Source organism: Ambystoma mexicanum, chromosome 5q (assembly GCF_040938575.1).
Source record: "Ambystoma mexicanum isolate Mex_15411 chromosome 5q, UKY_AmexF1_1, whole genome shotgun sequence".
In the NCBI taxonomy this organism is placed as follows: Eukaryota; Metazoa; Chordata; class Amphibia; order Caudata; family Ambystomatidae; genus Ambystoma; species Ambystoma mexicanum.
The window spans coordinates 1,249,760,133-1,249,784,767 of NC_090933.1; the positions used below are offsets into that span (position 1 = coordinate 1,249,760,133).

Below are 24,635 nucleotides of genomic sequence, written 5' to 3' on the forward strand. Positions count from 1 at the left end.
TGTTCATTCACCATTCAGCACCTCATAGTTTAGTCAAGTAGCAGTTTTGTTTTAGTTCGGTATTCAATATACGCAGCATTGACTTGTGCTCACTCAAATAGCACCTTTCTTTCAGTTCAATATTCAATAGATGCAGCATTTACTTGCGTTCATGGACTGTTATTTATTTTCAGTCCCTTCTGAGCACTCTTGTTTCCCCAGTGTCTTCTGACACTTAGTGGCTCTTCACAGTGCCTCCCTGCGTCTCTCAGAAATGGGTAACAAAACCCCAAGTTCACTGGGTACACCGCTGCACTCACACCGGCCTCTGTGCTCTGTTTCACCTCTGCTGTACGGCAGCGCCTGCTGCCCGCCTTCCCATACAAAGGCTCCCAGTACATCTGCCGGTCTCCCAGGATCGTTGTCAGCGTCTCGGCTTTCTGGTCCTGCAACACAGCAGATTCTATCTTCTCTCTTGTTTCTACTGTTCTCTCCTTCTCCTCCTCTTCTTGCAATAGGATCTTGGGCTCCATCTTTTATACTCTTTATCATCCTTAACAGGCTGCAGATAGAGTGGGTTAGGCTGAACTGCCTGACCTTGTATAGGCCTGTTAGTGTGACATGCCTGATCTTCATAACTGAATGCCTCCAGGCCCCTGTTCTTCGTCCCAGTACTAGAGAGGTGTTTGCAATGGTAAGTGTGCACTACCCTTAGCTGCCTCTTCTTCTCAGTACTTGGTGCGAAAAATACAAGGAAAAATAGGATAAGACAGACAATATCCCATGAATACTAAGGAAAGGACAGGTAGTTAATGAAGGGGGATACCATGTCTCGCCTTCGGGTACCCCCTCTCCAATCCCAAAGGACTCTCCACCCAGGAGATCCTCCCTCGCTTGTCCACCCACAGGGTTGGGATTCAAAAGCGATGGCCCGACCCTGGCCACCTGAACAGAAGATCCCTGAGGAGTAGATGTGAGAGTGCTTTCAGGTTTCTCACACACCATCTGGTTTAAGAGGTTAGAGAACCTTTTCTGGGATTGGTGGATGCTGGCATTCCCAATATCCCTGAGGTGCCCTTGGTTCTCACTGGCCATACTAGACGGAATATTAGGTGGGGGGACCTCGATTTAGAAATAATTCTGCCCATAGCATACCATGACATTGTGCCATTGCTGGATGAGCTTGCCTTAACAGAATCATAGGATATTGTTACTATAGTAAATGTGCACCAGGAGCTGACTGGGAAACTGGGGCATGTGTTCTCCGATCCACAAAAATCTGTGTGCAAAATCATGGTGGCAAGGACCCCTTGGTATGATATAGAGTGTAGGCAGGTGATAGGCAAACTTGTTAGGGAGGTTAGAAAGCGGCACCTAGCTGTTATCTCTGACTTGCGGGGGGGCTCGGAGTGAGTACCACAGGCTCCTTAAAGATAAGAAAAAGGCCTGGGGTGTGGAGTATTTGCAAGCACTATTGATGGCAATAGGCAAAAGAGACTCTAGGGGTTTTTGGAGTATAATGGAGGTGAGCCAAAAGCCAGGGCATAATGTGTTGTATAGTTGTATCACAGAATCTACTTGGGTTGACTATGCCTCTGGGCTTTATAGTGAAGACAGATTTCCAACTGTTGGCTCTGTCGAAGAGGGGGATCAGAACCGGAGGGTGGCGGCACAAGAGTATCCATCACTAGGCCTCACTACTGAGGAAGTAACCATCGCCCTACTAAGTCAAAAACAAGGGAAAGCTCTGGGCCCAGATAGGTTCCCAATATATCTGTATGTCACAGAGACAGTCATATGGATCCCGTATCTGACTAAATTATTTAATGCAGTCCTGAAACACAATCTGGTCCCTGCATCATGGACCTGAGCCCAGATAGTCCCCACTTATAAAAAGGGAAGCCATGATTTGCCTGCCAATTATCACATAATATCCTTACTGGCTGCAGGGGGGGAAGGTATATGCCATACTCTCCCACCTCGAGTCCTGTATTAGTGACAACCACATCATCAATTATCGGCAAGCAGGGTTTCTGTGGGGTTGAGCACAGTCGACCAGAGCCTATGGCTGAGACTGGTCTGTGACAAGTATGCTGTCTTCAGGAAAATGTGTGTTTATGTGATTTATGTTACCCTGATGACAGCATTTGGCACAGTGGCCGGGTGCCTACTGTGGGAGGTCATACAAGGGCTAAACATCCCAGCCCACTTTCCGAGGGCTATACAGAATGTATACTCAAGCAACCAGGATGTGGTCCGATGGGGACTGGATGGGAGCAGTTCCAGACTTATCAAGATTGAGAAAGGGGTATGCAAGCGGTGCGTATTGGCCCCAAAGTTATTTTGCATATTTATTAATGGCCTACTGGAAAAGCTTTTGGCCTCCAATTCTGATGCCCCTATATGTTAGTCGGTGTCAAGATCCCAGCCATATTGTTTTCCAATGACTAAGTATTATTGTCATTAACACCTACTGACACACGCAAACAATGAGGGTTTTTTGTAGAGTTTTGTAAGGAAAATGGGCTGGCCCTCAACGTGGCAAAATCAAAATCAATGGTATTTCACACCAGAACTAGGAGCAAGCATAACTTGTTAAGTCCGGCATTAGACGAGGGCCCAATTGAACAGGTTGACTCTTATGATTACCTGGGGGCAAGGGTAATGTCATCTTGTAGATGAGGCATTCATTTGGACAAAGCAAAGGTAACACTTGCCAGGTACAACAGCACCCTTGCAAGGATCATTAGGTAACAGGGCAATGGTGCAGTCCTTGTTCCTTCGGAGGCCTATAAGGCACAAGCATGACAGGCTGCAATTTACAGCGCTGAGTTGTGGGGATAGGAAGGTATTAGATCCCTTTCTATCGTAGAAACGAAGTACCTTAAAGACATCTTGGGGCTGCCATCCTCGGCACACAATTTACCTGTATTCCTAAAAAATGGAATGCAGAGTATTGACAATTTTTGTCGAATGCGGCCTGTCTACTATTGGGCTCGGCTTAGGTCAAACTGCACACTACTTCAGTATAAAGATGCTCTGATGGACATTATTAAGCAAGCAAGGGACCTCTCCTTACCGTGGGTTAGGCATGTTACAGGTATGTTTAGCAGTCTGGACCTTGGGGAGCATTGCTCTAACCCATGTATTGTATCTAATGTATCCAAAGGAGTGATTAAGGTGGCAGCCTTGGACAAGGTCTTGCGAGACAACAGCATTAAAGCTGCAGCCTCGTTGGCCTTGACTCGGTACGGTAGCATAAAAGCAAAAGAGGGTAACAAAGAGTATTTGGATTATGTAAACACGAAAGATTAAAGATCCCTGTTTATTAAGTCACGCAGGGGGATCTTGCCAACTGCAAGCCTTCAACATAAATGGAACAACAATATATCTCCAATGTGTCTGCTGTGTGGCAACATGAATGAGAATACGGTGCATTTTAAACTGATATGCCCAGTGACAATGTCAGTGAGACAACAATATTTAAAGCCACTATTTTTGTTACGTGGTTGCCGCTCGACGGACGAGGCCATGTCAATCTGTCACGATTCTAGTGATGTGCTTGCAGTGTATGCTACTTCTAAAGATCTTGTGTGGGCTTGGAGACTAAGAGCAAAACAGATACTGGTACAATGATTATGGTATTGAGCTTATATATTTAAGAACATTTTACAGAACAGTTTTATCTAGACCTCTAATGTTAATATTTGTATTATTCCATTGTTTTAATGTATTGTGGTGATGTGGCTTGTATGAAATTCTTTTGTCAAAATAAAGCATAATGAAATGAATACAAGAGGCCCTAGCAGGAGAGCCTACCAGGCAGTCCCAAGAAATGTACAAGAAATAAAGAGGTCTTGAGAAGAAACATAAGGACTAGGGAAAGGATTGTATTAATCAGAGATGAGGAGATCCTGAGAACCAATATCAGGACTAAGAAAAGGAGTGTGTTGACCAGGAGAGTAGGAACAAAATTCTGGCAGAAAAGTATAACGGGAATCCTGAAAGAGACAGAATTACAAAGCCAGACAACGTTGTAAGACAGTGTTGTTGTTGGTCAAGAAAGACAAAAGGAACCTTTGTGTGTGAAACATCAGAGAGTAAAGAGGAATCCAGGGGACCACCATCTGGATCATGGACCTTTATCTTTGAAGAAAATTTGTGATGGAGCCATTTATTCTTCCTTTATGAACACTTTCCTAAACCACCCAAGGTTAAAGACATTTCCTTCTTCACCATAGAATTTAGTTTATAGTGTGAGGGTCAGAATAGAACTTTGGACATGGGACATTTTTGTTTTAGACGTCCTGACACAGACAGATCCTTAGTTTTGGTTTAGGTAGGGAAATTCATCTTAGAGCAGGGACAGAGAGGCATTTCCCACCCCCTTTTATTTTCAAAAACAGTCTTTAACCAAAATCACGGCTAACTTGTGCCCGAGTTACATTCCTGACTCCTCACAGAAAGTTCATAGCAGTAGTGGCTGCTCACCTAAGGGTCAGAAAAATGTTGCATAACCTTAGCTATTTGAGGCCAAAAGGGAGGACCATTTACTGGTAATGGTGGTTCTGGACAGTCAATCTTTGCAAATTACAGTTGTTCCATCAACAGAATATGGAGCTAGGCGTCATATGGATATACTGAGCGCATCTGGTCCCCTTACTCCATCCTGTTACCTCCCATCCCAATACTTGGTTCTCTCCCCATTTTAAGACTATCTGACAGGAGAAACGACACTGTGAAAAGATCTGGAGGTCAGATCCTTCAGAAAATAACAAGAAAAACTTCAGCAAACTAGCCTCCCAGTACAAAAAAGAAATTATCTTGGCTAAACAAACATCCTATAATCTCCGAATCTCTCAAGCCAAATATAATAACAAAGAGCTATTTGCAATTTTGAAAGAGGTGGAATCCCCTGTACAGACGCCTGACTCCTGCCTCAAGGATAAAAATCGGTGCACAGGTATACAAAATGCCCTAGCTAATAAATTTACTTCCTTGCAAACAAAGATTAGCATTAAAAAAGACTCCCTTCTCTCCACCACCAAACCCAGCATCACTAGTCCTCTAATGTCACAATCCACCCGGACACCGCCTCCTGCGTCGTTTCCCCACTTCAACTTCCGTAAAGTATCCACCAAAGAGGTTGAAAATGTCATTCTCACTCTAAAACCTTCGAATTGCCATGGGGACCTATGCCCTGCACAATTGATAAAAGATGCAGCTCGTGAACTTGCACAATTTATCACCAAACTAATAAACGCATCCTTCACATCAGGTACCATACCTAATAATCTGAAACAATCTTGGGTCCTCCCACTCCTTAAAAAACCTAATCTAGACCCCTCCACCCCAATTAATTACAGTCCCATCACCACAGTGCCGTTCTTTCTCCAAATCCTCGATGAAATAGCGTACCTACAAATCCAACATTACCTTGAACTATACCACCTCCTAGGAGTCCGACAGTCAGGCTTCAGACCCCAGCAGGGAACTGAGACAGCACTCATAGATCTTAAGGCACAGATAGATGAGCTGAGAGACGAAGGTAAGACAGCATTACTGCTACTTCTTGATCTCTCAGCTGCATTCGATCTGGTTGACCATGAGATCCTCTGCAATCACCTACAATCTGCAGCCCACTTTTCACAAGAGGCAACCGACTGGATCCAATCTTTTCTCAACATCTGCACTATGCGAGTCTTTTCCCCATTAGCAGCCGCTGACCCATCGCCCATCACCTGTGGCGTGCCTCAGGGCTCTTGTGTCTCCTCTACCCTGTACAACATTTTCACAAAGCCCCTTTTCGATGATCTAGACGGTCTGGGTATCACCTACACTAATTATGCTGATGATACCCAGTGTACCTCATCATTCAGGCATGGATGGCCTAACACGGTCTATGCCTGAATGATGACAAAACAGCCTAGGCACCACACCTAACCTTAAAAAACTAGGCCAAAATTACTCTTCCTTTGTTATTGACAATAACAATATCACTGTAGCCAAGGAGGACAAAACCCTCGGCTTCTACTTAGATTCCACAATTACCTTCAAAAAACAAGTCAACGCTATGGCATCCGCTACATTGTATACATGCAAACTCATTAGAGCAGCTAAACCATTCCTTTCACCCATCAACTGTATCACCCTAGCCAGAGCTTTGATCCTGTCCAAGCTGGACTATTGTAATGCTCTATACGTAGGCAGCCACAAATATATCACAAACAAAATTCAAATTTTACAAAATAATGCCTTAAGAGCTGCTCTAAGCCTCCCAAAGAAAGCCCACATCTCAGAGACCAGAAGATCTGTTAATTGGCTCTCAAAGAAAGACAAAATCTTCCTTAAATCCATCTCCCTGACTCACAAATGCCTTCATCAAGCTGCCCCTCAATACTTGATAACGAGATTCACTAGACCAGTATCCTGCCGCCCCTCCTGAAGGGTTAACTCTAATCTCCTTCTAGTGCCAATATTCAAACGCACTATGTCGGGAGGGAACAGCTTTCCTGTTAAAGCGGCACAGTTTTGGAACTCCCTACCACCAGCCATTAGGGAAGACCTCCGCTACCTAAAATTTAGATCCAATACTATCCACTGGCTCAAGGAACACAATACCTAACATTTCTTCTTGCTACGCTACATTATAATTTCTGTAAATTGTGCATATCTATGTACATCTACTGATCTTCTATGTTTCGACACATATATAACTTGTACATTTTGTATATCTTTTGCAACTATAATCTGCTGTATCGGCTCTCATTGTTTTTGATGCTTCCAGCAATGTGACCTCAGTTGGATTCCATCTATTGCGCCACTGTAACTAAGCTTTACAATCCTCTTGTTGCTTCTGCGCCCTGCTACCCTTGGGTTAGGTGTGCATTACAAATAATAATCAACAACAACATAAACAACATCCCTCCTGCTTAACTAATCTGGGCATGCAGGTGATAGGAATGACAAATATCCTGGCAGTTGACAATATTGCGGAATCTGCTGAAATCCGGGGCCCTATATTTCTTTTCACACATTTGCCTCCTGCTTGACCTGTGGGGGTGCAGTGAACATTTCCATTATTGGTTCAACGAACATGCTGACTGAAGGGAATAAACGTTTTACAGGCTCTCTAGGCTACAGGTCTCCAAAGATTAATGATGTCTCAGCTCTTGGGATTGAAACTGGTATATTTAGCTTTAAGGTCACCCCATTTTCAAACTTTATGGATGGTCCTTATATCACCTATAGACAAAATCCTTCTTGCCACAGAATCTGGTGATTCAGTTGAATAATCAAACTACTCCATCGTACTGTACATGACTGTGGGTATAGATTAACTTCTTGCCGATGAAACCAGTGTTTTGGCAGGCTGCCTTCACCATATGAAGAGATGTCAGTGACTTATCAGCAGTGTATGCCAGGTGCCTGAGGAAATGTCATGGTGCTGTAGGCTCAACGTCATGACGACTTTTGGGAAATAACTGTAGAAACAAAGTGACTGCTTCAACGAACACCCCAAATTACTAACCCCTAATGGACCTCCCCCACCACCCAAACGTACCCACCCTTTTTGTCCATGTATGTCTCCTGCGCTTGCCAAACACATATGGCATAATTTGCGTGTGCGCTTCTGCGCATGGGCATCCTTGCCTGAGGGCCCTGTCAGGCGACTTGAGCGCGTCCGGGGGCTGGCAGTGGTGGAGCTAGATGGGGTGGTGCTTGTGGACGGCACTGTTGCTGTCATTGTTGGCATACATCCTAGATACGCCTGCTGGGCAAGCAACATGGACTCCGCTATGGTGGATGTGTTGTTGTTGCCCTTCCAGACATGACATGCCAAAGTCACAATGGTGGTGGCAAACCGTCCAATGGCCCTGGAGATCCGACGCACAGATGTACTAGAACTCTCCCTCTGCAGCCTGGCCTCCTCCCACTGCAGCCTGGACTCCTCCAGCTGCCGTTCAACTAGCTGGGTAAGGGTGGCCTGCAATCCTCCATCCGTTGCATACGGGCATTCAGCTCAGCCATGGAGGGGGTTGGCGACCTCATGGGACTATGCAGTGATGGGGGGCTGAACTGGAGGTCTTGGAGGGATGATAGGTCATCCAGGTTGGGCACCTCCCCCTGTGGTCCTACATCAGCCTGCAGGGCTGGGGCACTGTTGTCACTGCCTGCAGCTTCCTCCGCAGTGCAGATGTTCTCAGGGATGGGATCTGTTTGCATGATGGGTGGGGGTGGCACTTGTGTGGCAGCATGGGGATGGTGGTGTTGGCTGGTACATCCGTGCCAGCTGCAGCTGGTGGCTGAGTTGCAGAACAACTTGCGTCGTCCTCCTGGGCAGGGGTGCTGGGTTGTCCATGTGCAGGTGCACGTTGCCTTGCGTGTTGGGCGTTGTCGCTGTCACTTGAAATGGTTGTGGGGACACAGAGGGGATGCTATTAGTTGAGTGCTGGTACCTGATGGGTCCATCACATGCATCAGGCAGGTTGATCAGTGAGCATTTGCATTTACACGCATATGACTGTTGATGGCCATGTATTGTGGGGGTGGTGCTTATCGTCTGGGTCATTAATGGGTCCTTTGGGGCACTGCTGCACTGACTTGGGGCGGGGGGTTTGTGAATTGGTCCTTTGGGGCACTCCTGGGCTCAACAAGTACTCATGGCATTGTAATGTGTGCACTTACCAACATCTGCAGGTGGGCTCTCTCCTGCCTCTGCATCACCAATTCCATGTATTGCCTCAAGGTGGAGGACACTGCTACAGCGCTCCTCCCATGTATGCAGTCTTAGTGGTGAAGCAGGCTCTCCACCTGTGCCACTGCTGCGCTGCCGGTGTGCAGCAATTAGGATCCGTACCCTCAGTCTGAGGTCGTCCCACCTCTTGTGGCAGTCCTTGACGCTATGTGTTGTGACACCCACAGCTGTGCAGCTTCTGCCCACACCTCGCTGCTGGGTTGCGCGGCGTTGGTCAGCGCTGAACAGCATTTCGGCATGCTGCACAATGTGGTCCACTAGTACAGTCAGCTCTGCCTTGCTGAAGCGCTGTTTCCGCTGTCTCTGTGCAGGGATCCTGGCTGCCATGGTGGTGGCCGTTTTTGCCTTCTCAGAGTTGTGATTTGGCCTGTGCTGACTCTGGATGGCAGTGGATTGTGGTTTATATAATGGCCGCCTCTCTCTTTCCGGTTGTCGCGGACATGGTATTTCCGCTTCCGTGTCTGCGAGGACGGCGGCGGACACAGTTTTTACACTGCTTTTGGGGGCGGTATGTCCATTTCCGTGGGTGTTTATGTGGCGACGGTGACACCGTTTCCGCATCGGTGTGGTGCGCGCGACCGACAGTCCATAATTGACGGCTCTTTCTGCAACCTTGCAGACGCGGAAACTGTATCAACGTCGTCACGGAATCACTGCATTCCGGACTCGTAATGAGGACCATGGTCTAGTAACTATAATTTCTCATACGTCCCGTCCCCTTTCCTCCCTACTTGTGGGTGATTCCACCAAACAAGAAACATAGGGTGGAGCTGTGATAAACTGCCTCATTACAAGGACGAAGCAAAAAGGTTCTTCAGAACCACCTGACCAAACTCTGCATCGCGTCTGGAGCTAGTGCCCAGTGAGCAGTGCTAACAGAAGGCCGACAGAGTGGCCCAAGAAGCCGCCTGGCTGATGACATCCCTCAAAGCGTGTCTCTGAAACGAGATGGCCGTGGCCTTCGCTCTGACCGCATGAGCATGAATCCCCTTAGGAACAGGTTTGCCCACAGCCGTATATGCAGCCGAAAGGGCTTGCACCATCCAACGGGCGATGGAGGCCTTAGAAGCCCGAGAGCCGGGGGAGGAGCCCACAAAACAAATCACGAATGATGCCTCGGACTTGCCGAGAGTTAAAACTTGAGGACCCTCTTGAGGTCCAAGGAATGCTGGGCCCTCTCTGCCTCTGACTGCGGAAGACAGATCTCCTGATTCAGATGAATTGGTTGAGTGTGCAAGAGACCTTGTTGTGAAACATGGTGAATGGATCGCATGAATACAAGCCTGCAACTCACTAACCCTGTGCACAGAGGTGAGAGCCACCAATAAAACAGTCTTTAGCATCACCAAGCAGATGTCGACAGAAGCCATTGGCTGGACAGGCTTGCATTGCAAAGCTGCAAGAACCACATTGAGGTCCAATACCAGATGAGGTCTATGCACCGGAGGAAAAAGTCTAGCCAACCCCTTAAGGTGGCCCTTAACCACTGGGTTGGCTGCTGAAAACACATGCTCTGGGGAATTTTTGTAAGCCCCGTTGGCTGCCAAATACATGCAGCAAGTATACACCTGGACTCCAGAACGAGCCATGTGCGCCGAAAAGGCCAGTACATCATCCAGAGGACATGCGTTTCAGGTCCAGCCCCTTGTCCAGCTCCTTGTCATGAGCCCAATGGCAGAACCTAATCCACTTGGCTCTTATACTGGGACCGAGACGAGGGACTACTGGATGGCTGAATGATGGCCCAGTTGTCATCTGAAAATTGAGCCTGCTGAAGCCTCCGCTGATCAGCAACCACACTGTCGGGCCTGTTTGGCCTAGTCCAGATGTACCACTGCCCCACTCTACTGCATCAGGAAGTCCCTGCTGGGGAATCGGATGATGGACTAGACCCTAGGAGCACAACTTCAGCAGATCCGAAAACCAAGGTCTCGAAGGCCAGCGGGGGGCAATCAGGATGAGGCTGCAATCCACGGAGGCCCAGAACTTCTGAAGAGTGCGTTGGAGCAGAGGGGGGCGGGAATGCATAACACCTGTCTGCGTGCCAACAGATCTGGAAAGGGTCCCCCAGTGACCCCTGACCTGCCCATAGGGCACTTGGCATTCATAGGGGATCCAAACAAATCAAGGTCTGCGAACCCCCAATACTGAAACAGGGGCAACAGGGAGTCGTTGTGCAACTCCCACTCATAGGTGTTGAACGCAAGCAACTCAACTAGTCCGCTTCTGCATTGCTATCGCCCAGGAGGTGGACTGCAGATATCCATATCACCTCCAACAGGGCCATTGCCAATCGAAACCGCCTCCATGCAGTGGAGGGACAAGGGGTGCCACCCTGCTTGTTCAGGTAAAACTTCGTAGTAGAGTTGTACATCCTGACCACAACCGACTTGCCCAGATGACTGGCAAAAATGCTTTGAGGGCCAGGCCCACTGCCCTGAGCTTGAGCAGAATGATATGCAGGAGGGCTTTCGTCCTGGACCCCTCCAGAGTAGCCCCCCCAACCCGAAACAGAGGGGCTGTTGTCGCCACCAGGGTAGGCTCCAGTCAGGTGAAGGGGGCTCCCAGTGAGACATTGTCCTCCATCACCAGCAGCGAAGATCAGGCAGCAGGAGCGGTGGTAGTGGGATCCTGTCCCACAGACCCCTCTCCTGATCCCAATTGGATGCCAGGTGGAGCTGGAAGTGCCTCATCTTGAGGTAGGCGTGTTGTACAGTGAGCACACAGGAGGCCATCAGGCCGGAATGTGCAGGAACCACCATGCCGAGGCGGTCGAGTTGGTCAGAAAATGTCCCACTGCTTTGCAGAGGGACATAAGCCTCTCGGGCCTGGGGAACACCCACTGAATGGTAGAGGAAGACTGAAGCCTGTGGAGACTACGGATAGGATCCACAGGTTGCTTAAAAGACACATCCAGGTGTCCTGGAATAGGGCAAAATGGCCCCCCCCCACAGGCGAGCTGTGTCGGCAGGGGCAGAGGAGGGGGAGTGGAAAAACCCCTGTGCCATACTTTGCTGCTTCCTCCTGTTGTCGCTGGCCGACCCGTCAGGCCTCTGTGTACCACGGTCTCAGAACCCCTTGAAGCAGGAGAAAGCGTGGGATTTGAGCTCACTCCTGAGCTGGTTTTGACACGATGGCCAAGGACTTGGCGGTTTGAGTGGAGGTTTTATTCTTTGTTCATTTGTCATTGGTGGATGAATGAAAAAGGTCACACCCTCAAAGGGAAGATCGAGGATTCGCTCCTGCACATCAGACAAAATATTTGTGCCGTGCATCCATGCCGTCCTTTGCATCTCAACCCCAAGGCACATCCTTCTGCTGGCTGTGTTGATGGGGGTGACCGATGATTCCATGATGTCTTGCGCAATGGCCCTGGTATCCGCCAGACCGGCCTTGAAGGAGGCTTGCTTGTCCGAAGGGAGGTCGGTCAGAGTTTCTCAGAGCCCCCACCACAGCTTCTGGTTAGCCGCAGCCAAGAGGGCATCCGCGTTGGCCTGCCTCAGATGCCTCAGTCCAGAGATGGAATAACAGCGCTTTCCCCAAGGACTCAAGGGCCTTGTCCTCCTTGGAGAGGCAATTAAAGGCAGCTCCCGTGGAAGAAGACAACAAAGACAATGGTTTATAATACAAGGAGGCTGCAGCCACCACAGACGACTGGGGCTGCGGGTGGGAGGCCAAAAGGAGTGGCTCCCTGTCCATCGGAGGCTGCAGCCACCACAAAGGACTGGGGCTGGGGTGGGAGGCCAAAAGGAGCGGCTCCCTGTCCATCAGCCAAACCTGCTGTCCAACTTCTTGTTCAAATGGACGTTGGCGTTACCTTCTCTGATACTGCACTTTCTTTTCGTTTATTTGAGGTACATCTGATGCAAAGGGATGGGTCTACAAACTTGCCTAAGAGACTGGCCTAACAGCTGAACATCCATGCCAAGCGTTGTCGCAGAACACAGCACAGCTGAGCTGAGCTATGGAATGCTGTGATGCCTCTCACTGTCGGGCATGAAAAGCCTCTCCTGAGAAGTACACAGCAATGAAGCTGCTGGCTCAAATCCCAAGGCTGCCAGAAGAAAACAGCATACAGTTTTGAAATGTATTTTCTTCCTTCTGTTCTGCGACATGACCGTTTGTTATCATACTTGCATTATATGTGCTGGTTTATGGGTGGAGAATAGATGTAGCTATTCCATTTTACATAAGGATGAACCAGGCATGAGAGGGGCGGGGCAGAGCAGAATGCAGCCCTCCTATACACTGGTGTGTGTTTGCGTTACAGATCATTTCTCTCTACTTCTGGTCCCCTATGTATTATTTGTGTCCGTGTGCCTGGGATGCCTGAGGTGTTATGTGGGAGCTGGATGAGCACTGGTATTGTGGGGAGCAGGACGAGCCTGCGACAGATGGTGCCAAAACCTGGGAGCTCCTCTTCCTGGTGTGCATGACTGGGGTGTACAACAATACAACGGGTAAGTGAACAAAGTGTTTGTTCACTGTACCTGTCGAGCGCTTGACTAGGCGACTGGGTTCTTCAGGGACTTTAGGAATAATACAGATGGGAATAGTTTCTTACCTGTAACTCCATTTCTCCAGCATTGGTATCTTTCATGGATTCACATGCTTTGAATATTCCCCGTCGTCAGGCTGGGAATCCCCGGTACATTATATAGACCCTTTCCCGTAGGAAAACTTTTTCGACGCTTATGCGTCCTATCCACCTCGTTTTGTATCATGCGTGCCCGTGCCGTCAGGACGTCATGATATAAATACAGGCCCCGCCCCCGCGCTCCCTCAGATTTCGGCCCCCAAAGTAGTGGGGGAACCGGTTTGCATGATCAGGGGAGGCAGGTGGGCGCATGTGAATCCATGAAAGATACCAATGCTGGAGAAATGGAGTTACAGGTAAGAAACTATTCCCTTCTCCAGCATTGGATCTTTCATGGATTCACATGCTTTGAATAGATTACATAGCAGTACTACCCCCAAGAGGAGGTGTGCATGCAAACCCCTATACATTCTTCGCAAAAGGCCGTTCCCTAAGATTATGTATACATCAGTAATAGTTTACATAGGGAAAAAACGGACCACATACAGTCATAAATTCCACAGGATGCCACCCCGCAGCCGGGGCTTACCTTACTGGAATAGGTGTCGAAGCACCGCCTGTCCCATCCGGGTGTCTTCGGCATGTTGCTGCGACAGGCAGTAATGGCGGGTAAAGGTGTGTGTAGTCGCCCAGGTAGCCGCCATGCAGATGTCCCCTAGAGGGACTCCGGCCCACAGTGCCGTCGACGATGCCGCTGCTCTAGTTGAATGAGCTCTTGGCCGTCGTAGAAGAGGCTTCCCTGCCTTGGAATGGCAGTACGAGATGGTAGATGACACCCATCTTGAAAGTCCTTGCTTTGAAATGGCTTTTCCTCTAGCACCCAACCCATAGGCCACAAACAGCTGTCTCGTTTCTCTGAACGGTTGCGTACGATGAAGATAAAACTTGAGAGCCCTTTTTACATCCAATGTGTGTAGCATGCGCTCCGCTCCCGAGCATGGCTCCGGAAAAAACGTAGGCAACACGATAGAAGAGTGTTTATGAAACACCGAAGGAGCTTTTGGTATGAACTGTGGGTTAGTGGATAGGACTACCTTGGTCTTGAAAAATCGTAAGTATGGTGGGTCCACCATTAGAGCCTGAACTTCTGAGATACGTCGGGCTGAAGTGATGGCCACCAGGAAGGCCAATTTCCACGACAGAAACTTCAGAGACGATGATGACATTGGCTCAAACGGAGGTTTCATAAGAGACGTTAAGATCAGATTGAGGCTCCACTCCGGTGGAAATTTCTTCTCTGGAGGGAAACTCCGAAAGAGGCCTTTAAGGAAGTGCTTAATCAGGCGGTCGCTGAACAATGGTGCCGAGTGCCGTCGACGAGTAAACCTGGAAATGGCTGCTAGGTGTACTTTTATTGACGACACCGACAGGCCCATTTGAGCTAATAACAGCAAGTATGGAAGGAGCTGTTCCGGCCTAATCGATTGCGGGGCCAAACCTGGTTGATCCTCACACCATTGACAGAACCTTTTCCATTTGTACGCGTATGAGGCGTTTGTGGAAGGTGCTCTTGCCGCTTGCAGGATACGTCGACAGTCCTCCGGAATCGTTAGCCGACCAAATTCGGCGAAGTCAGGAGCCAGGCCGTCAACTTGAGGCTGTCCGGGTCGTGATGCCAAACGACACCCTCCTGTCGAGACAGAAGGTCGGGGGTCTTCTGGAATCTCATCGGTTCCGCCGCCGCTAAGTGTAGTAGGTCTGAAAACCACACTTGTCTGGCCCAGTATGGGGCCACCAGAATTACCCGACATGGGTACCTGAGGATCCATTGTAACGTCCTCCTGACAAGGGGAAAAGGAGGAAATGCGTACAGGAATTTGTTCGTCCATGGGAATGAGAACGCATCCCCCAGTGAGCCCTGCTGAGGCCATCTGCTTGCGTACTGATGGCATTTCTTGTTGTTCTTCGTTGCAAACAGGTCTATGGAAGGGTGTCCCCATTCCTTGAATACTTGTTGAAGTTGTTGGTCGTTCAGCACCCATTCGTGAACTTCGTTCATTTCTCTGCTGAGGGCATCGGCTTCCACGTTTTTCACTCCTGGTAGGTGAAATGCTAAGATTTGTATGTTGTGTTGAAGGGCCCAATGCCAGATTTTCTGTGCCTCTGTCGATAGGGACCTGGAACGTGTCCCTCCTTGTTTCCTCAAGTAGAACATCGTAGTGGTGTTGTCCGTCATGACACGCACCACCGAGTCCCTCAGTTGCGGAAGAAAAGACTTCAGAGCCCATCGCACTGCTCTCAGTTCTAGCAGGTTGATATGCAGGGAGGACTCCTGCAAAGACCACTGGCCTTGTACCTGTAACATATCCAGATGAGCTCCCCATCCGCTCAGCGATGCATCCGTCACCACCGTCTTTTGGAACTCTGGTTCCAGTAGAGGCATCCCTCTCGTTAGGTGAGTAGACACTTTCCACCAGCCGAGTGCTTGAACTAGTTGTTCGTCGACGACCAGTCTGTCGGACCAGCGACCTCTGCTCTGTGCCCAACGGTCCGCTAGAAATTCCTGGCAAGGCCTCATAAACAGACGGCAGTTGTTTATTAACGGAATGCAGGACGACATGGTCCCTAGCAGGGACATGTACTTGCGCACAGAGACTCTGGTACCGCCGCTCCATTCCGACGCCTTGTTTTGAAGTTTCTGAATTCTTTCGCTGGATGGTTTCACCAGGCTTGTGTGCGTATGAAACTCCGCTCCTAGAAAGACCAAGGTCCTCGAAGGCTCTACTGAGGACTTGTTGAAGTTTATTGCGAAGCCCAGTTCCTGTAAGATGGACATTGTGGCTCGTAGACTGTCTCGTGTTTGTTCCTTGGATGACCCTCTGATTAGCCAGTCGTCTAGATATGGATAGACATGATGACCATCCTTCCTTAAATGGGCCGCTATAGGGGCCAAGCACTTGGTGAACGTCCTGGGGGAGGACTTGAGCCCGAACGGGAGGACCTTGAACTGAAAATGCTTTCTCCCGACGACGAATCTTAAATATCTCCTGTGTCGTGGGCGTATTGGGATGTGAAAATAAGCATCCTGAAGGTCTAGTGAAGAGAGATAGTCCATGGGTTGCACCGATCTGATAACCTCTTGGAGTTTTAGCATTTTGAATTTTTGGCTCTTTAGCCACTTGTTGAGTACCCTCAGGTCGAGAATGGGCCTCCATTTGCCGTTTGGCTTTTTGACAACAAAGAACCTGGAATAAACTCCTTGGCCTTCCTGTGCCACAGGAACTCTCTCTACCGCCCCTTTTCGCAACATAAGCTCCGCCTCTTGTCGTAGGATTTGGAGGTGGGGCTGTGTCGAGAATAAAGGAGGAAGACGCGGAGGCTTGTCTTTGAATTGCAGCGCATGACCCATGCGAATCGTGTCTAGGACCCATCGATCTTTGGTGATGCATTTCCATCGGTCGAAGTGATGAGAGACTCGACCCCCCAGGACGTTCCGAAGGCCGTCATTGGTTGCTGGTTTGCTTGTTCTTCGTTGACGACGGACCTGAGCCTCGCCGCCTGGAGGCTTGATAGTCCCTGCTTCCACGTGCCGACTGGGACGCTCGTCTGAACCCTTGTGAAGAGTACGAGGGCCTGTTAAATCCACGGTCCCTCGAGGCTCCAAAGCGGGAGTTTCCAGAAGCACCTCTGAAAGGGCGAAAAGAGCGAAAATTTCTACCCGTTTGAAGGGCGCCGAGGGACCTAGCAGTATCCGTGTCTTCTTTCATCCCTTTCAGCGCTTCATCAACCTTTTCGCCAAACAGGTGCTCCCCTTCGCATGGCATGTCCAGGACTTTGTACTGTACTTCAGGACGGAAAGTAGTACATTTGAGCCACGCTTGTCGACGAAGCACTACTCCATGGTTGATTTGTTTGAAACCAGACTCTGCTAGGTCCACTGCGATATTAATAGCGTGGTTCGAGGCCTCCTCGCCGTCCCGCACCAGTAACATAGCTGCTTTTCGGTGTTCGTCTGGCAGGTGTTCTAGGATAGGGGCTAATTTGTGCCACATTTCCCTATCATATCGTGACACGATCGCTAAGGAATTGGCTGCTCTTACTGTCGTCGCTCCGACCGAGAGCACCTTCTTTCCAAATGCGTCCTGCCTCCTAGCCTCGCTTTCCGGTGGCGTTGAACATTTTTGCTGGACCCTGGCCTTCCTAGCTGCTGCCGCCGACACCACCGAGTCAGACAAAGGCTGTGATGTTAGACATTTTGGAGTGGACTCCGGAGCTTTAAACTTTTTCTCGATCCGTCCCTTTATGGCTGGTTCCGAGAACGGATGGCGCATCGTTTTGAGACCTTCTTGCCACACGTGGTCAAGGATTGGGATGGCAAATACCGATTTTCTCCTTTGACCCATATGGTCAAAAAGGAAACAGTCTTTCCTCTGCTCCTCAGGAATCAAGCCGAATTCGGAACACGCTTTCCCCATCATTGCATGGAAGGCTCCCACATCATCAGGGGGAGATGGCTGTGTCTGGCTCCTCGTAGACTCCAATTCTACATCCGAATTCCATGTCGGGTCCCTCGACGGTGACAGGGAGATGTCTGACCCAGAGTCATCATGTATAGAGTCGGACTCCGACAACTCACCCTCCTCCTGAGCTCGAGGACGATCTTTTACCGCCTGGGGAGCCGATGGGTGATTCGTCGACGAGCGAGCCGTACAAGTTTGCTCGTCGACGGAAGGTACAGACAGAAGTGACGATGACGTCCCAGGTTGAGGGAACTGGGTATCCAGCCGCTGTAGTAGCTTCTGAAGAGTATTAAGCACATCCAGAGACAAAACTGTCTGGGGGTTCAGCAACGTGGATGATATAGGTACCATACCCCCGCTCGCACTCGTCGCCGTCGTCGTCGACGTGGAAGGCCGTAAGCCTAAATCCAATGGCTGCAGAACCATGTCACCTTCCCCTTCCGCCGAGCAGGCCGTGTCTGGCTGCAGTAAGACCTCAGGGGGGATCGGGTCATAGACCTCAGGCAGCCAAGCCATAGACTGAGTTTCCGTCGACGAAGGAATCCCAACCGCTGCTGCTTGAACGGTAATAGGCATCGTCAATGACACCGAGGTCGACGAGGAAGTCGTCGTCGTCGAGCCTTTAGACTTCGTTGTCGATTTTGATGCCGACTTCCCGGCTGAAGCTTCTCGACTCACGGAAGACCTGGGACGGTCCCCTGAGGAGGATTTAGACAGCGCCAGCCTCTCCGTCTTAGATGATGAGGAGGAGGAGGGCTTTTTATGAGATGAGGAGGATCCAGCATGTTTCCCCTTATGCTTGTCCTCAGGGCGAATTTCTGCTGGCCGCACCTTCTTCGATGGAGGCTCCGACTTGCTCCTGGAGGCCGTGGAGCCAACTTCCGAAGCCGGGTAGGCACCCGCTCCGTCATTAAGCCAGTCGACCAGCCTTCTTTTACGGTCCTTAAGGGTTTTTTGGGAGAAACCCTGGCATATCTCACATGTATCCGCCGTGTGGTGCGGGTGGAGACAGTAGATACAGTCCATGTGGCCGTCTCCTTCATAAACCTTTTTGAGGCCACAGGTTGCACATGGGCGAAATAACGCCTTTCCAGACATAATTCTCCAGATTTGAACTTCGCTTACGCGAAACAGACAAAAAAACAATCTAGTTATCACTAGTAGTAACACGAAGATCCCACTGCTTTGAAAGACGGTTGAAATCTGAGGGAGCGCGGGGGCGGGGCCTGTATTTATATCATGACGTCCTGACGGCACGGGCACGCATGATACAAAACGAGGTGGATAGGACGCATAAGCGTCGAAAAAGTTTTCCTACGGGAAAGGGTCTATATAATGTACCGGGGATTCCCAGCCTGACGACGGGGAATATTCAAAGCATGTGAATCCATGAAAGATCCAATGCTGGAGAAACAGTGCCTCAGAGTACTGCAGTGATACAGTACAGGGTTGCAAGGGCAACTACAGGACGGCAATAACATCAGAGCATTCTTAGGCCCTGGAGCATCTGTCGTAAAGAGACGGTGTAGGGTCGATGCAGTAAAGGGACCAGGGTAGGACTGTGAGGTCGGAAGCCTGCGTTAACCTGCAGTAGGACAGATACCAGTTACAGATTAGTTACAGATTACAATTGCAGATTACAGTTTCAGTTACAATATGCCTACAGACCAGGCAAGATGCGGGGGCAGATCTGTCATATAAATCAGAGTCGAGGGCAGTGCTGGCGAGGTTGTGGAGCATGGTGAACAATTGGGATGTGGTCCCCCCAGTCGGTACAATGAAAGAAGGCGATGGGGCCGCCCAGAAACAGCAGTTACAAAGGGTAACGCAGGGAAGGTGGAGATAGTGCTGAACTACATGCAAAGCACAAAGATATCACAAAGGGTATGAAGATAAGGAGGGATCAGAGCCCCTCTGATTTTTAAGTAATGCTTACACAAACTTTCATGAGGGCCACAATATGACGGCTGTTGCCAGACGAGATAATGAGTGTGGTGAAAGGGAAGGTGGATGTGGAGGAAACATTAAGGTCCACCCAGGGGTGGGCATACATTCTGAATGCAGCTGTTGACACATGGCTGACAATGAGAAAAGCAATGCAGGTGAAGGAGTGGGAGGAGGGAGAACACACAGAGGGGCAGGATTGTGAGGTGCTAGCGTCAATGCCTGCGTGGGTTGGGGTGGATGACGCAAAACACTGTGGGGGTGGCTCTATGTATATCCGAGAAAGGGGGGGAAGAGGAAGGAGACACTGGTTGGCTAGGCACTGGGGAGGCAACTGTGTGCAACAGCGGTGAGAGAGGACATTTTGGAGAAAAGGGGTGCAGTGACAGATTTGGCAAATAGGGGCCTGCAGGGAGACGGGAGAAGATTACTGGTAGTCCCAATGGTTGTGGTGACGGCAGCTACTAAGTGTACCACCCACATTCAAACACACACAAACGGGGTCCTGACAGCATGGGGGGGGGAATACATGCTCAGACAAAGGGGCAAGAAATAAACTGGATTTCCGAAGGACGGGTGACTGTGTAGTGTGCACCTTGGACGGGGCATTGCCAAAATACCAGTGGAAGGGGTAGTGTCAGGCGAATGCATGTCAGAGATTATCAAAATAAGGTCTGGTCTTCTCCCAGACCGTCCGCACCACCTGCAGAACATCCTTCTTAAGGGGAATGCCAGACCAGAACGTGGTGCATTTGTTCAAGAACTCTGCTAACACCCCTGACTGCTGGGGGGGTGTCCTCTTAAGAGGGACCCCCAGAAACTCTGCCAGGCCCTGAAGGTGATCATGAAAGGCCTTACCGATGCTGAGGGTTCATCGTCGACATCGTCAGTCCCCACTCCTTTTTTAACAGACCGAGCGGAATCCGGGCTCTGGGTGCACAGGTACTGGCATAGTTCCCCCCCAGGTCCGGAGCCCCAGACAGGTCCAATGGCTGTTGAGCGGAAGGCATTGGTGGTACAGGAGGAGGTGGGGTGGTCAGAACAACTGGTGGGGCCCAAAAAGGAGGAGGGGCTGACACCGGGAGCGCTGGAGAACGGGTGGAGTACCCAGAGGATGGGGCCGAGGCAGCCACACATGCGGGATGACCTCCTTCACAATGTCCTTCAGGAGCCCCTTTAGCTGAGGGAACGCATGAAGAGCAGGAAGCGCTTGAAGAAGCAGTCCTCACAAGCCTTCTGGGTCTCTAGTGGCCTGGCTCTCCGAGGCGCTGGGCCTCCACTCCTGGTCATATGATATGAAATGATATGATATAAGACATTTATAACACGCCTATACACAAGTGTGCCAAGGCGCGACGAGGCAAGGGAGGGGAAACAGAGAGAAGACAGAGGCAGCAATCCTAGAGGGGGGGAATGCAGTACATAGTATCACAGTAAAATAAATAAGACAATAAATAAAAGTGCGGCCAGCTGGTGGCAAGTACAAGGGTAAGTGCAGACATCAGGTGTCAAGTGCTAGTAGGGGCTGTAGGGATACAGAAACAGTCCCTGAGTGCAAGGGATGCCAGGGGGGCAGTGCAGGTGTGGAGCGGGCGGGGAGGGGACCTGGGCCCGAGATCAGAGGGTAGCCAGGTAAACCAGCGCAGTTTCAGATTCAGCCAGGAGATCAGCAGGGGAGAGAAGGAGAGAAAGCAGAAGCAAAGAGGAAGGTCTTGAGGTGCTTCCAGAACCGGAGATGGTTCTCCCCAAGTTTCAGAGAGGCAGGGAGGCTGTTCCAGAGGGAGGCCCCAGCAGAAGAAAGAGATCGACCACCAACTCGCTGCTTGGAGAAGCGACTAACCCTGAGGGAGTTGGAGGCGGATGAGCGAAGAGCCCGAGAAGGAAGATATTTAGGAAGAGAGAGTTGAAGGTATTCAGGCCTCAGGCCCCAGAAGGCCTTGTGGACAATGCAGAGGGTTTTAGAACTTAATCCTCGCCGCCAGTGCAGAGATTTCAGTCCTGGAGAGATATGATACCTGGGCTTGAGGCCAAAGACAAGTCTTGCAGTCCTGTTTTGGATGAGTTGCAGAGGGCGGAGAGTAGAGGCAGGCAGATTAAGAAAGAGACTGTTGCAGTAGTCCAGCCTCATAGCGCTGAGGCGCCTGGTGCATGTAGCCGTACGGCTGTGGTGGGTAGATGTAGCCCTGAGGAGACCAAAAACCTGCACTGTAGGATCAGAGGGAAGGGGGCTGGGATCATACTGCAAAGCCCAATCGATGGGTGAAAGCACTGGAGGGCCTTGAGCTGGGTCCAAGATGGCTGCTTGCCTGGCAGGCTCCGCCACGTGCCGCTCTGCCATTTTGAAGCCTTGCTCCACGCCCTTGGTGGGAGGGCGCGAAGGCCCCTGAGCCAAGAGAGGATACAGCTTGGGTCACGCACCTGAAGCAGAAGCGTCGACCTCAGAGATCCCTCTGGTAGGCGCTGAGCCCTCAGCCCGCCGACCGGTAGTCGTAACGCCCTGATTCACGGCCTTGGAGTGAGCTCAGGTAGGCTGGGAGCCCTCTGCACCTGTGTCCCTGTAGCCGTGCTGTATCTAGTCGAGGACGGACTCTTAGGGGTGGCACTCGACAATCCCATACCCCCTGGGGTGGATGAAGAGGACGGGCCTGATCGTCACTCCGAGGTCAGCCTGGTAGGGCCCCTGAGCTCCTCAGCTTGGGAGCCGGTAACCTTAGAAGCCTCGTGCCTGCCAGAACCTGAATCCGAGAGATCCATGGGAACCCCGGGGAAGGAGTTGCTGCACTGTGGAGCTGTGCTGAACAGAAGGCCTACCTTGTCTTACCGAGAGGTCCTGGAGACAAAGTGCTTAAGGTGGGGCGGAGGAGAAGTGTGGAAGATCTCCCTCCAACGCGACAAACAATTCTTCAATGCCTTGTGACTGAGAGCGCTGCAGGCCGAACATGAGTCCGAGCGGTGATCGGGCCCCAAGCACTCAAGACAGGGTGCCTGGGGGTCTGTTGCCGAGAACGAACGGTCGTATGAGGCACATCTTGTGAAGCCTCCCGCGGCCAATACGCGCCAGGAGAGGCAAGGCATCGAAGGGAAGAGAAATAAGAACTGGAAAAAACAAACAGGGAGCAAGCGGAAAGCTAAAAAAGTCTCTGCGCTGGCTGCCAGGTCCGACCCGTGCGGAAAAAGGCACTGGGTTGAGGTGCAGGAGGGCAGGGCATCGGCGGGGCTTTCCCACGCTCAAGGCCACGGCCATGCGCACTATAATAAATTTCAAAGGGAAGCTTAAGTTTTCGCTGCCAAAGGTTCCGGTACCTTCCCCATGTTGGGGGACACCCACAAGGATGGAGGAAAGGGAACGGGACGCATGAGTACCGGAATTATGGTTCAAAGGCTTTATTTCCAAGAAAATATATTAAAAAGCCAAAGTAAAAGTATTAACAAAACTATACCAATCACGCTCCTCTTTCTAGAACCTAACTAGGTGCAAGCTTAGCAGAGATCTGCAGTCCAAGGAACATCTAAAACCAAGTTCCTTATCCGCTGCTTCTGTGCAGAATCTTTCAACAGTTCATACAATATTGTCGGCTTCTCCAACGGTTTAATGTGCAGCCATGTATCCTCATCCCCACTTCCTTACAGGACCTCCGTGCCTCTGTCACTTCTTTCATACCAGTCAGGGCTTCATCCCTTTGGGCACCCCTGACTGAGCCATCTTTGGCTTCATTGTCTAAAACATGTTCTTTCATCCGCATCGTGGGGCTGCTTTGGACCAACCTGGCCAGCTGGAACCTTCCTATTTGGCTCCCTCTCAGAAAGGCCTGTATCTCTGCTTTCTTTTCCTATGATATTCGTCGGTGGAGGGCTCCTTTACTTTATTACTTAGATCGCGCCACACGCCCTAAGCCCTCAGGGCGCACATAAAACTGATACGAACAAACAGGAAAACGAAGAACAAAAACCAGGAAGGAGTACTTTAGAACACTGAGGCAATAGTGGGCTTCTGAAACAGTATGTCACCCTTAGCTGGGGCGCAACAATATTGACTGCAGTCTGAAAATCCACCATGGATAGACAGGGAAGAAATCAAATATCATCTGGTTATCAAGCTACAGAGGGCCAGATTTTGCCTCAAAGCACTACAGTAAGGCCCGGAACCTTATGAACACTTTGAAACCTAGAGTGATACTGTGTGAACCAATCAGAACGATACAGCTCTGACCGCGAACTGTTGAAGCCTAAGGAACCTGGACTCAGTACCACAGTCTTGCTTCCGACCAGGCTTTAACTGTCCCACTCACATGACTGTTTTTTCTTAAGCCTCCACACTGTTACATTGAGACATATTCCTGTTTGTTTTGCAGAACCTCCCTTTTATATCTATAGGCCTTAATCCAACCTCAGTGCCTTCCCCTAATATATCATTAGTTGCAGGCAACCTTGTTGCCTACAGTCTTCCATTCATGCCTTGGCTTGTCACTAGAGCTAATCACAGAAATGAGAATAACACATAAAAAGTGAGAAAAGTTGTCCAGTTAGAAACCAATATGACTGTCAACTGTGAAAAAATAATGTAGTGACATAAAACTATGTGAGAATCTCTCTTTTACGTTATTGGAGTTCACAGCTTACTTTTTCTCCCATGGGACAGTAGCCTTTCAGGAAATCCTGGCAGATCTCAGCCTTCTTCGACACGTAAACATGGCTGTAGGCACAGTTGCTGTTATTACAGATCCCTCGCAAAAAGAATGAGCAAACTGGCATCTGTAGCAATACAAACAGAGGACAAACATCAGCTAAGAGCTAGCTGCCCATTGGATAAAAAAAAACACGAACATGCATCATGCAATTCCTATTTTTAACACAAAATAATAATTACATAAATTTGGTACAGATTGTGTGGATCCCA

The 24,635-nt window shown here is 49.9% G+C and overlaps 1 protein-coding gene across 2 annotated transcripts in view; it reads right to left on the minus strand.

Moving 5' to 3' along the window:
• The window catches only part of ZC3H3 (zinc finger CCCH-type containing 3), a 2,515,563-nt gene that overhangs the window by 487,240 nt on the left and 2,003,688 nt on the right, over positions 1–24,635 (minus strand). For both annotated transcript variants that reach the window (XM_069621754.1, XM_069621755.1), the window contains exon 9: positions 24,359–24,490. In XM_069621754.1, coding sequence (XP_069477855.1) covers positions 24,359–24,490 — 132 coding nt within the window. The remainder of the gene's footprint in view (positions 1–24,358; positions 24,491–24,635) is intronic.